Genomic DNA, 13452 nt, shown 5'->3' on the forward strand with positions numbered 1-13452 from the left:
ATTTGATGGCGGAATGATGCACAGCATGTGAATCCACGGAACTCTTCAAGGTGCAAAACTACTCCTACTGGTAACTAACCATTTTGTTAGATCTTACTGAGGGGTTCTGGGTCACTATAGTCGGGTAAACCCCCTGACAGTTGCTGCTCTTACCAATACAAATGCTGTATTTGAGTCGCTTTGCAGACTAAACATTTAGGGAGGCTCGCACCTTAGTTCTTCCTTGGGTCCTCCCTCAGGAATGATGCTGTAGGCCTCTGCACTCACGATGCCAGTGTGTAGTTGGCCTCTGTGCTCCCCGAGCAGTGATGATGCTGGTGTATAGTTGGCCTCTGTGCTCCCCTAGCAGTGATGATGCTGGTGTGTAGTTGGCCTCTGTGCTCCCCGAGCAGTGATGATGCTGGTGTCTAGTTGGCCTCTGTGCTCCCCTAGCAGTGATGATGCTGGTGTGTAGTTGGCCTCTGTGCTCCCCGAGCAGTGATGATGCTGGTGTGTAGTTGGCCTCTGTGCTCCCCGAGCAGTGATGATGCTGGTGTCTAGTTGGCCTCTGTGCTCCCCTAGCAGTGATGATGCTGGTGTGTAGTTGGCCTCTGTGCTCCCCTAGCAGTGATGATGCTGGTGTGTAGTTGGCCTCTGTGCTCCCCTAGCAGTGATGATGCAGGTGTGTAGTTGGCCTCTGTGCTCCCCGAGCAGTGATGATGCTGGTGTGTAGTTAGTCTCTGTGCTCCCTGAGCAGTGATGATGCTGGTGTGTAGTTGGCCTCTGTGCTCCCCGAGCAGTGATGATGCTGGTGTGTAGTTGGCCTCTGTGCTCCCCTAGCAGTGATGATGCTGGTGTGTAGTTAGTCTCTGTGCTGCCCGAGCAGTGATGATGCTGGTGTGTAGTTGGCCTCTGTGCTCCCCTAGCAGTGATGATGCTGGTGTGTAGTTGGCCTCTGTGCTCCCCGAACAGTGTTGATGTTAGTGTGTAAGCAGCATCCGCTCCCTCAGCAGTGTCGATGCCAGTGCGAAGGTAGCTACTAACCCCCTTAACAATGTCGGAAGACTGCTTCCTAAACTCCCTCAGTATTGATCTCTACCCCTCCATCTCTCACTGTTTCCCTCCCTATTTCTTTCTCTCCCTAACTTCTCCACTTCCCCATCTTAGATAAAGCATCTCATTGGAAGTGACCAGGAGACTTTGCGGATTCACGAGCGCCTGGTGGCGGGTTCACTGGCTGGGGCCATTGCACAGAGCAGCATTTACCCCATGGAGGTGAGTCCCAGACTTGTTATGCTTGACTTGTGACAAAAAAGCAGTGAGGTGGTATCCATGTAATCAATCTCCTGCCCCCGGCGACTGTCTTCATGTTAACCTCTGCCCCAGCCTGTCGTATCCTCTACCACGCATTGTGGTAGGATCTGGTCCTCATGTAACCTTCTGATTGAAGCCATATGCTTAGAAACTATAATCCCCATGCTACAGTCTGGGGCCTTCTTGCCACCCTTGCAGTAGGGTTTGATCTTGTGTACCCCTATGCCCCAGGCTGCTAGTTAGCGGTTAGCGGGTTTCACCTGGCATGAACACGGCATGTAAGCTCTGCTCAGCGCCCTGCAGGAGCACGGAGAGGCTTGGCTTGACTCTTATCCTTTATCTTGTAGGTTTTGAAGACTCGTATGGCACTGAGGAAAACCGGGCAATACATGGGTATGCTGGACTGTGGCAAGAAGATCCTCCTGAAGGAAGGCATGACTGCTTTCTACAAGGGCTACGTGCCCAACATGCTGGGCATCATCCCTTACGCGGGCATTGACCTCGCTGTGTATGAGGTAAGACATCGACGACTAAATGTGAAACCAAGTTGAGCACTGTTGTAATCTTTTTGAGTTTATCTGGATATATGTGCCAGTCTCTCTCGAACTTTGCAAATGGGAAGGGAGGGTCTTCCAGTTGTGGCTTTAGAAACAGCAAGAGCAGTCTTGTACTTGCACCCCATCGATGCAGCCCTTTTTGTGAAGCCAGCAACGACTGTTTAATGCACTCAAGCTTCAGTGTGTCCGTATGTGGGAAGTGAGTTCACAGTGCTGCACTATACACTCACCTACTGACTGTGACTCAGTTGATCAATGTGCTGCACTGCACACGTCTCCGACTATTGACTGTGGCTCCATTGAGCTGCGTGCCGCATTCACATCTCTATACACAGTTTTTCTTCAAATAAAGTCTTTCGAGTCCTGGGATGCACTGTTCTTCCACCCATAGTTGGCAGTGCGCATAGGCACAGATTTTTTTTTTTGCCTTTGGGTTTAGACCTGTACTGACATTGCTGAGAATCAATGTGTTCGCTACTTTCCATAGTGCCAACTTGGTAAAATTCGAAAAATATTTGGGAATGCTTTTGCCGTCCACCTTTTCGGTGACATCCTTAGGAGACAGACCTTGGTTGATCGACTCCTAACTACTAGAGCCTCTGTCGCTGTGCGCGCCTCTGTGGCTCTGTGCACCTCTTCTTTTTTAGGACTGTTCGAGTGCCACGCAAAGTAATCGTAGTTCAACGGACATGAGCTTTGTTACCTACGTCTCTTCCCAAACCACAACACAGCGTGCCAGGCCTGCCTCATCTTCTGTTCAAGAATGGCCCTTTGAATTTTTCAGGAGGTATTGGACACATCAAGAGGTGCAGCAGCAATACTCTGATAGCATCCTTAACATCTTTAGAGAGCAAAGGCTGCTCCTTGTCGAACAGTGAAGACGCCAGCCCTTCGGGCATTCAGACCAATCAGCAATCGCCTAACCTGAAGGCCGTTTTCCCCTCCGAGTCTGACCAGGAGGAAGAAGTAATTTCTCCCTTGACGCCTGCCGGTTTGTGAAGAAAGACCACCTCCAGAACTGTGAGCATGGTCAGCATCGACACACTAGCCTTTTGAAGAGGCCTGCCTTGGAGGCAGAGCTCCGCCCGTGGCGGTTGGGCGTGGAGCCCTTCGTCCAAATCATTGTAGACTCCTCTGCCTTCAAGCTCCAGTTGTGACGACGCCTCCGTCGGCAGGCATTGCCCCTTCGTGGTTGCCAAGCCCAGAGATCCACAATGCTGCCGCCCTTTCAAAGTTAAAGCCCCTTTCAAAGCCAGTGCTGAGGCCAACGTCGACACCAAAGCCACCATTGTAGAGCCTGTTGACAGCTGACTCCAACTACTTGGAGTAATGCATCCCACAACTGTTTAAAGAGGACCTGAATGCCAGGCAGAACAGGCTTCACATCTATCCTCAGACAGGGAAGCGTTTGGCGGAATTACCTTCGCTTTAACCCTCACAGACTCGCGAGGAAGAGAACATTCAAGGAGGAGCTTGCTTTGAGCCCCCTCGAGTTCCCACGCTCCAAACAAATAGGTAGAGGAGGACCGGTCCCCTCCCCTACAGTCCACCTCCATCACCCCCACACACTCCAGAGGGAGTTCCACATTCCTCGTGTGGGCCTTGTAGCTCCTTCTGCTCTGCTGACCCTTATGATCTCCACCTTGAGATTCAGTGCCAGTGTCCTCGACCCGCCCTTCGATGGTGAACATCTATTCGGACTGCAGGTTGACGAGATGCTGGGGAAACTGAAGAACATCAACATTGCTAGATCTATGGGTGCCCTCCTGACCCCACCCAACAGAGGCTCATCTCTGAGATAGCCTGCTGGAGACCCTGCCCCCTCATACCACAGGAGCCCCACACCTCCCACCTGCAAACTGAAGGGGTGCCTACAGGCGGAACCACGATAAGTGCAGGGGCAGAGATGACTCCAGTAATGGGGCCTCCACCTCCTAGCACTGACTCCTCTCCCTCCCCCACAATCACACAACCCCGTCAGGGGAGAGACTGCAGCTTTTCCTTCCAAGCTGGGAGGAATTTGTATTACACCAATGGGTGTTAGCGGTGGTTTGCCACAACTGCTGCCTTGAACTTCTCACACCCCCATCCAAACATTCCACCCACACCAGCGAACATCTCAGCCTCCTGCAGGAAGAAGTGAAAGCTTCTTCAAAAAGGGGTTACTGAACCAGTGCTTCCTCCTTCCTCCCTCTGCCCTCACCATTGGGGCAAGGGAATTTACTCTGCTTCCTGCCTCATCCCCAAGGAGGACAGCTCCTTCAGGCTGATCATGAACCTCTGGCCTCTCCCTCGAGACATTGTGTTCGAGGCATGTGGGCTGCTGAATTCATATCTTAGCATAGATCGCCGCCTAGTGTTGGGTCCGGATGTTTGCACCTTGTTGTCTTGGAAGAGTTTTCGAAGTATCACGAGATAGGGGACTCCTCCCTTGGACTACAGTGCGCATGGGCATCTTCATCTTCAGATTGTTTTTTTCCGCTATTGGGTTCGGAGGCACTTCGACAACTCCAACTTCGGAACCGAAGTTTTCCTACTTACGAAGTCCAAAAAACTTATACTTGCGATGGTATTGTTTCCGCTCGGTATCCCTCGACTCGACAACCCTTTCCATCTATCTGTGGTAGTCGATGCGGGCCGTTAGGCCTTTTCGACGCCATGTGGGCCTCCTGCCGATGGAAAGGACCCCGTTCAAAAGATGCCGTCGACTCAAAAACGGCCGCAGAGCCGAGAACGGGCGCCGACACCAAAAAAGGCCGTACAGCCAAAGCAGGGCGTCGACCCGAAAAAGGTCGTCTACCCGAAAAAGGTCGTCAACCCGAAAGACGCAGAGTCCAACAAGGCCGTCGAGCCGAAAAAAGCTCCGCAGAAAAATAAAAACAAACAAGCGACAGTTCCAAAAACCTCGGCGCCAAAGCCACAGACAGTGGAAGAACTTTTTCATCCTGATCCAGTGAGCCCAGACCAAAGCAGACTGTATATTGAACCTGATACAGGACACATCAGTTTACAATAGGAACAAGAGAAGACCGGACACTGAAGCACCTTCTTCTGTTCCTCCTAAGAAAAATGGACTTTGGGACATCCCCATCTAGACCTTTCACACCTCCTCCTTTCACTCCTTATGTTCCATATTCTCCTACACCTCCACACTATGATGACGTAGAAGACATGGGTGAAGATCCTCAACAGGACTTTATAGACCCTGATGATCAAGGAAACCAGGATAACACATGGGACGATCAGAATGACCCATATGATACACAACCCATACCGGATACCTCGCCATACCCCACAAAGCTGTCTCCTACTGACGACACTGTCGCTTTTAACCAGCTAATAGACAGAGCAGCTCAGTATCATGGCGTAAACATGCACACTGACCCTATAGAGGAGGATTTCCTATTTAACACCTTCCCAATATCTGAGAAGAGTGTACGTATACTCCCTATGCTGAAGGGAGTATTGAAGCACGCACCAGACCTCTTTAAAGACCCAGCCAGGCCGTCTGTCCTCAATCCAAGAATAGAAAAGATATACAAACCAGCCCCTACAGACCCCTCTTATATCAAGTCTCCGCTACCACTAGACTCCCTAGTTGTATCTAATGCTAGGAAAAGAGCAAATTCGCAAACAGGTGATTGCCCCCCCCCCCCCCCCCCCCCCTCCTCCTCCTGACAAGGAGTCAACAATTTTAGAAGCCTCGGAGAAAAGAGTGGCCTCTCAGGCAGCAAATACCTGGAGAATTGCCAATACACAAGCTCTTATTTATTTATTTATTTTAAAGGTTTTATATAGCGCTGGCTGGACCCGGAGGTATCGGAGCGCTTTACATGAGCATTAGATCATAGTTACAGGTTACATCGTTACAAAGGTTACACAGTTATTAGAGCATGGCAACATAGTTACTTGTAAGGTCGAAATAAATAATAAGCACAAATACGTAAGGGAAAAAGCAGGCAGGGGGAAAGATTCAGGGGAAGGAGCTGGGGAAGTAGACAGGTAATGAAGGTGGGAAAGAGGAGGGGAGGCTGAAGGACACCGCAAGGAAAGAGATGGGGAAGGGCGACAGGGACACAAACCGGTAGACAACTCAAAGCATCGTCCAAAGTCCAGTAAGCTGAGATCCCTGGGGAAGTGGTATCACTTCCCTATCTCTGTTGAGGGAGGCTCCGTTTACGCAGTGGACTCTCTCAGAGGGGTCTCTGAGACTCCAAGGCCTACATACTGGATCCTTCCCCAAAAAAGGGAGAGGGAGTGCTTTGGCAAGGGGTGCCATACCATACCTCAGCTGTGAGTGGCTCCCTTGGCACAGTGGACTCTCTCAGCGAGTTTGCTGAGACTCCTGAGTATAAATATTGGATCTTTCCCCAACAAGGGGAGAAGGAGTGCTTAGTCAAAGGGCACAAAGGACCGGGGGCTAGGCAGACTAACAGGCAAGGTGAGAGATTCAGGGGAGAGTGGATAGGAGCTAGGAAGGTATACAAAAGGGAGAAAGAGTACTAAATGAGAACAAATTTAATTAATGAATTAATTATATAGCGCTGGCTAGACCCGAAGGAATCAGAGCGCTTTACATAAGGGACAATAATGTTGCAAATTACATCCGTTAAAAGTTACATAAGTATCAAGCAAAGCATTTAAAGAACATAGGGGACAAGGTGAATGGGGCAGGAAGGGTAAGGGGATAGGGTAAAGGGGTAGGAGGAAGATAGGACGTAGAGACGAGGGTACCAAGCCAAAACCTTCAGTCTCGAAGCCAAAAAACGCTTCAAAGCCGAAATCATTGACACCGAAAATGAAATTTCCTTTGGCACCAAAACCTTCCCCACTGAAAATTATCCTATCCTGGCACCCAAATCCTTGGTACCGAAACCTAAAACTATTCCTCTGATGCTGCAGGATCCGATTTTTGACACCCCAAGACTGGAACTTTATATAAATCCACATACAGGACATGTTCTTAATAAATCACCTCAAACGCAAACCTGATTCAGGGGACACCCTTTACCATATTCCTTTGAAGAGGAAGAATGTAGGTACTAACCCCTCCCAGCTTTCCCCTACACAGTCTCCACCTTTGCACCATGTACTGATAACATCAACTAACTCTCCACCACCTGATGATGGAGGGCGGGGGGGGGGGGGGGCAATATTCAATCCAATCCAATAGACCCCTGGAAGGATTATAACACGGATTCACCTTTGGATAACAACCCAGATCTTTACCCTGCAAAGTCTTCCCCTCCTTCGTACAATGTAGGATATCTGGAATTACTTGCCAGAGCTGCAGAATATCCTGGGGTAGAGTTACACAAGGAATCTCTAGAGGAAGATTTCCTATTTCAAATGCTCAGTAGCGCACAAAGGGCTAGCCACACTCTACCTATGCTTAAAGATATGATGAGACATGCTGATGAGCTCTTTAAAGATCCAGTGGGGGCTCGCATTCTCACCCCCAGAATTGGTGAAAAAAATAGAAGCCTGCTCCCTCCGATCCAGTCTTTATTAAAGGACAGATGCCACTAGACTCTTTGGTGGTCTCTAATGCCCGTAACAGGCCAAGTCAGAATACAGGGGAGGCTCCCCCTCCAGACAAAGAGTCAAAACTATTAGACTCCTCCAGTAAACGAGTAGCCACCCAAGCGGCAAATCATTGGTGCATTGCCGACACCCAGGCCCGGCTAGCCAGATATGATGGGGCACACTGGGACGAGATGGAGCAATTGCTACAACACCTCCCAGATGAGCACAAAGCAAAAGCACGGATTTAGTCCAGGAAGGGAAGCTTGCGTCCACGTCTTCAATAAGATGCGCTTTAGATGCGGCAAACACCGCAGCTAGAGAGGTCAACACTAGTGTGTTTAGACACGCACGGTTGAGGGCTTCTGGGTTTAAACCTGAAGTACAACGGTCTATTTAAAGGCTCCTTTTGACATGGAACATCTTTTCGGGTCCGAAGTAGATGAGTCATTAGAAAAAATGGAAAAAGCCACAGAAGTAAATGTAAATGTAGTTGAGCTTATATAGCGCACAGCTACCCGCAGTGGGTTTCCCGGCGCTTGCTTAGGGAACCCTTCCTGGTATTCCCCTGTGAGATAGCAGGGTATCCACAAGGTGAAAGTCAGGCATCCCGCCGCGAGGGGCCGTTGTGGAGATTAAGCAAGCTATTGCCCAGAGTCGCAGAGTGTGAACCCGTGAGTCGAGGAGGCACCGGGGCGAGAATTATCGAGTCCATGGAATTTTTTAGCCCAAGACCCGCCGAGGCGGGGAATTGAACCCTGGTCCAGGACCGATCTCAGCTTCCGGGTCTGCTGCCTCTAACCCCTGAGCCACACTTCTCCACAGAAGTAGCTAAGTCTATGGGAGCTCTGCAGTCTCCCTCTAATCTGCGCTCTTTTCATCGCTCCTTCTACTGTGGAGGGTCGAAAACCAGGTGCTCAGATAATACTGCTGCCTCCTACAAAGGCAACAATAAATCTTGCTCTACAAGGGGATTCTTTAGATGACGATACAGAGCCCTCCCCCAACAAGCAGTGACTTGCCTACACCCCCCCCCCCCCGATCGTCTTAACACCGGTCGGGGGACGTCTTTTACAATTCCTCCCCATCTGCAATCGATAACTACAGACAAATGGGTGCTAGGAATTATCCAACATGGTTATTGCCTGGAGCTTACCAACAATCCTCCAAACATTCCACCACGTTCTCACAAAAGGTCAACGGAACATTTACATCTACTTCAGCAAGAGGTCCAATCGCTCCTGTCCAAAGGAGCCAAAGAAACTGTGCCGTTACAACATCAAGGGACAGGCGTGTGCTCCCTGTGCTTTCTCATCCCCAAAAAGGACCGCTCTCTGAGACCTCCCAAGGTATTTACCAAATGCCTGGCAGTAGTTGCAGCACGTCTGAGAAGGCAGCACATCCACGTCTTCCCATTTTTGGACGACTGGCTCATCAAAGCCAGCACTTACCAAATGTGTCTCCAACACACTCAAACCACTATTCACTTACTTCACTAACTAGGGTTTACAGTAAATGCTTTAAAGTCTCATCTACAGCCTTCCAACACACAAACTTATCTAGGAGCCACCACGGACGGCCAGAAAGCACTAGCCTCTACCAATACAGCCAGGATTCACAGTATTCAGTCCCTTCTCACTCAATTTCAGCCCAACCAGTCATTACCAGCAAAAGTATTCGTGCAACTACTAGGGATGATGGCGTCTTTAATTGTTCCCCACGCAAGACTTCACTTGCATCCCCTTCAAGAATGCTTAGCAAGTCAGTGGAACCAGTCACTGGGTCAGTTGACCGATCTAGTGTTGGTAGATGGACACAACCATCACACTCTGCCGTGGTGGAACTCACAAAATGTATCCATAGGGCAGCCCTTTCTCGACCCTGCTCCACACAGCGCTAACAGCAGACTCAACGCTCACAGGTTGGGGCGCTCACCTACACAATCCAAGGATTATGGACTCTAAAGTACAAGAGCCTCCATATCAATCGCCTAGAGCTGCCTGCAGTGTTTCTAGCTCTCAAAGCCTTTCAAATTCACCTCATAGGCAAAACTGTCCTAGACTGCACAGACATGACAGCTATGTGTTACTAACTCTGGGAGGGGGCACACTATCTCCAACTGTCACGCCTAGCACAAGCCATTCGGAAATGAGCCATACATCACAAAATGTATCTCCTAGCAGAACACCTCCCGGGAGTACACAGTTGAATCCTTCTTCCCTTCTCTCAGGAATTGGGATTTCCTCACATAGACCTGTTCGCCACAGCTCCAAATGCAAAATGCCCAAGCTTCACCTCCAGGTTCCCACACCAGCTCTCTAAAGGCAATGCCCTAATAGGGTCTGGCATATTTGCCTGCGCTTTTCTGCTTCTCCCCCTCATTCCGCTGGTAGTTCAGAAGCTCAGACAATCATCCCTCAAACTCCTTCTCGTAGCTCCCACATGGGCACGTCACCCTTGGATTCCACCCTGCTAGAGCTCTCAGTAGTTCTACACCAAAAGCTGCATCTCAACTCCAGTCTCCTCACTCAGAGCCATGGAGTAATCAGGCCTCCAAATCCCAAGGAACTCAACCTGGCGCTCTGGCTCCTCAAGTAATAGTTTAGTTATTTACAATTTGCACCAGACTGTATGAACATCCTAAAGCATGCTAGAAAGCCTACCACTGGGGCATGTTATGCAGCAAAATGGACACAATTTGGTATATACTATAACAATATCAATCTCCTTGATGCTTCAGTGCAAAACATAATCTGTTATCTCTTACATGTACAGAAATCTGGATTAGCATACACATCATTCGATTGCATCTAGCAGCAGTAGCTGCAATACTTACAAAACAGACAACTTCTCTCTATTCAGAGTACCAGTAATAAAGGCCTTTATGGAAGGACTAAAAAGAGTAATACCACCAAGAGTCCCACCTGCACCAGTTTGGAACTAGACATAGTCCTTACAAGGATAATGGGTCTACCCTTTGAACTGCACAAGTGTTGACTACAATTCCTCTCATGGAAGGTTGCTTTTCTTATTGCAATCACTTCCCTAAGGAGAGTTGGCAAACTCCAGGCACTAATTATACAAGAGCTTTTCTTTCAACTTAACAAAGACGAGGTGGTTCTTCAAACCAATCCCAAATTTCTTCCTAAAGTGGTTCTCTTCACATCAATCAGTTGAGTTACCTGTGATTTGCAGCATGAATCTTTCTGGATTCACTATGCTGTGCATTATTCCGCAGTCTAGTGGTGGGGTCCGGAAGCGTAGTCTTTTTTCTTTCTTTCTTTTTTTTGTCGCCCAGGTGGGTGTCGACGTCCCACCTTTTGGTGTACTTCCTGTGACGTCGGCACGCTTCCTGCGGAAGCTCCCACCTTTGGGCGCCATCTTCAGGTTCTTTTTTCCGCCGATGGGTCTGGATCGTTCCTGAGGGGCTCCAGAGTTTTGGAGGAAAGAAGACGCAGAAAAGTCGATTTTTGCACGGAAAAGACTGAGAAGATGATGAGGAACAACACCATTGAGCCAGGACGACGAAGGAGGAGAACTTCGACGTCCAACGGAGATTGCGCACACAGGGGGGCCCCCTGAGCGCAAGAAATGGACAAGACACCCTTTAAATTCTGCCGTAACTGCCACCACAAATACGCGCAGAAAACCAGCACCCGGTTTGTAACCTCTGCCTACCGGTCGACCACGAGAGCAAGGACTGCAACGCCTGCTCCGCCTTCACACCGAAGACTCTCCGGGTTAGAGAGCGACAAAGAAGAGCCAATTACAACATGCAAGGCAAGGGACAACCACTGTCCCTTCGAGACCTGGAGCTCTCGAGCGATGAGGACAACGTCACCGGAGAAGACGACTACATGGTCGTAGAGACCGATAAGACTTCTAAAGAGGTAGGAGAGTCGACGACCCCCAAGCCCCCGACAGGCCCTCAAGTCTGAGTCACTCTCGAAAAACAGAGTCTAAGTCCTCTAAGGGAGCACTGGCACTGAAAATCTCGACGGCCGCAGCTGCATCCAGGTACAAAATGCCCAGCGGATCCTTCGAAAAGGACTCCCAGGTGGCAAAGACCGGCGAAAAGCCAAGGTCTTTGAAGCACGTCCCCGAAAAGGAACGTTCGACTTCGAAAGAAAAGGACCCGAAGGTTGCTCCGGCATCGACGTATACGTCAAAGAGATCAGCCGAACCACTCGACGCCGAACAGGCCGCAGAACTGAAGAGAGAGAAAAGATGGCTTGAGGCCTAAATGGATAACATCCTACAAAGAAAGGAGTTCGAAAAGTTGAAGAGGTTCGCGATTCCGTCGAAGGCAAAGGCGGTGATGGTCGAAGTAGAAGAAGAGGAGGAGGACTTCGAGGCCGAAGAGCCGCTGTAAGGTCCCGAGACCCAGGACCATCCAGAGGAAGTCTTCTACGAGGAGGAGGGTGACGACGATCAGCGGACGATCCTTGGCTCAACATCCTCGGGGACACAGGACCTGGAGTGGCTGGACCTCGACGTCGAAAGCCCTGAAGAGGCCTTGGACACTTACCCTATGAGGCCTTCGCCGCCAGATGACATTGGGGCCTACAATATGGTCATCAAGAACGCGGCAACAGCTTTTGGAGTCCATCTAGATGAGGAAAAACCGAAAGCAGACTTCCTCTTGGAGTCCATGCTCCCCACACAAACTAGGAGCCAGTACCTCCCCATGCTTGGGAGCGTCATGGCCTAGGGGAAAGAGGCGTTCAAGGAACCGGCAACACGCAGGTCAGTGACGCCGAGGACAGAGAATAAGTATAAACACTCCTCTAAGGATCCTCCCTACATCCGAGGATCAGTTACGGCGGACTCCATTATTGCGGCGACCGCTAGGAAAAGGGCAAATGTGCCCACATCAGGGCCACCACCAGACAAGGAAAGCAAGAGGATGGACCTAACTAGGAGGAAGACAGAAAGAAATGCAGCCATGCACTGGCGCATGGCGCAAACTAACGCCCTGTGAACAGGCACCAGTATCAAATTCTGGACGAGATTGGACAGCTGCTCAAGCACCTCCCGGACGAGTACCAACAAAGAGCTTCACACTTTGTTGAAGAAGGGAAAAAATGTGGCAAATTCTTGCCTCAAAACAGCCCTGGACGGAGCTGACACATCCAGCAGGCTGATGATGTTGGGAATCACGGAGAGAAGACAGGCCTGGCTCAGGATCTCAGGCTTCAAACCAGAGGTGCAGCACAACATTCTAAACACCCTGTTCAATGGGGAGACACTGTTTGGGGCGCCGGTGGATGAAAAACTCACCCAGCTCATAACAGAAAACTAAACTGCAAGGTCCATGGGGGGGCCTTACAATTCAGGGGGACAAAAGGGGTACTCCGTCGCGGAGACAGAATGGAAGAGGGGGAAACCAGCTAGGAATGTCACACCAGACTATCCAACAGTCAAACCAGGGAGACAGCCAAACACAACAAGGACATCACAAACAAACCTGGCACTACCAGCAAAGGGGCCAGTCCTTTTGCGGGAGGGCGAACGGACGTGGACAAAATAAGAGGGGGCCAACGACCCACGTCTAAGGGACTCCGTCACGCAATACGTGCCCACCCACAAGACTCCTCCCTGGGTGGAGCACAACAAGACCAACACAGGATTACACGGCCAGAACATCAACGAACATGTAACACCAGTAAGAGGCAGGCTAAATCATTTCTTCCGGGTGTGGCAGAAGATAACCACAGACAAATGGATATTCAACATCATACAGTTCGGATACTGCATAGAACTGGAAAAGACGCCACCAAACAGGAAACCAAAAAGAAGGGCGCTTTCAGGAAAGGAGCTAGAGCTACTTGAAAAGGAAGCGAAGGAACTCCTCCAAAAAGAGGCCGTCGAACCAGTACCATACAGAGAAAGGAACAAGGGAGTGTACTCAACTTACTTCCTGGTACCAAAGGTGGACGAAACACGGAGACCCATCCTGGACCTAAAGTTTCTAAACAAGTACATAAAGACACAAAAGTTCAAGATGACGTCCCTACAAGAGGTCATTCCTCAGATAAGAGACGGAGACTTCATGGCCACCATAGGCCTCAAAGATGCC

General features: G+C 49.9%; 1 protein-coding gene across 4 annotated transcripts in view; it reads left to right on the top strand.

Annotated features, from left to right (window-relative positions):
• SLC25A25 (solute carrier family 25 member 25) overlaps positions 1–13452 on the top strand; it is a 100427-nt gene that overhangs the window by 71659 nt on the left and 15316 nt on the right. For all 4 annotated transcript variants that reach the window (XM_078646676.1, XM_078646677.1, XM_078646680.1 and 1 more), the window contains 2 exons: positions 1147–1254; positions 1641–1808. In XM_078646676.1, coding sequence (XP_078502802.1) covers positions 1147–1254; positions 1641–1808 — 276 coding nt within the window. The remainder of the gene's footprint in view (positions 1–1146; positions 1255–1640; positions 1809–13452) is intronic.

This window comes from Lissotriton helveticus, chromosome 5_2 (genome assembly GCF_964261635.1).
Source record: "Lissotriton helveticus chromosome 5_2, aLisHel1.1, whole genome shotgun sequence".
Lineage (NCBI taxonomy): Eukaryota > Metazoa > Chordata > Amphibia > Caudata > Salamandridae > Lissotriton > Lissotriton helveticus.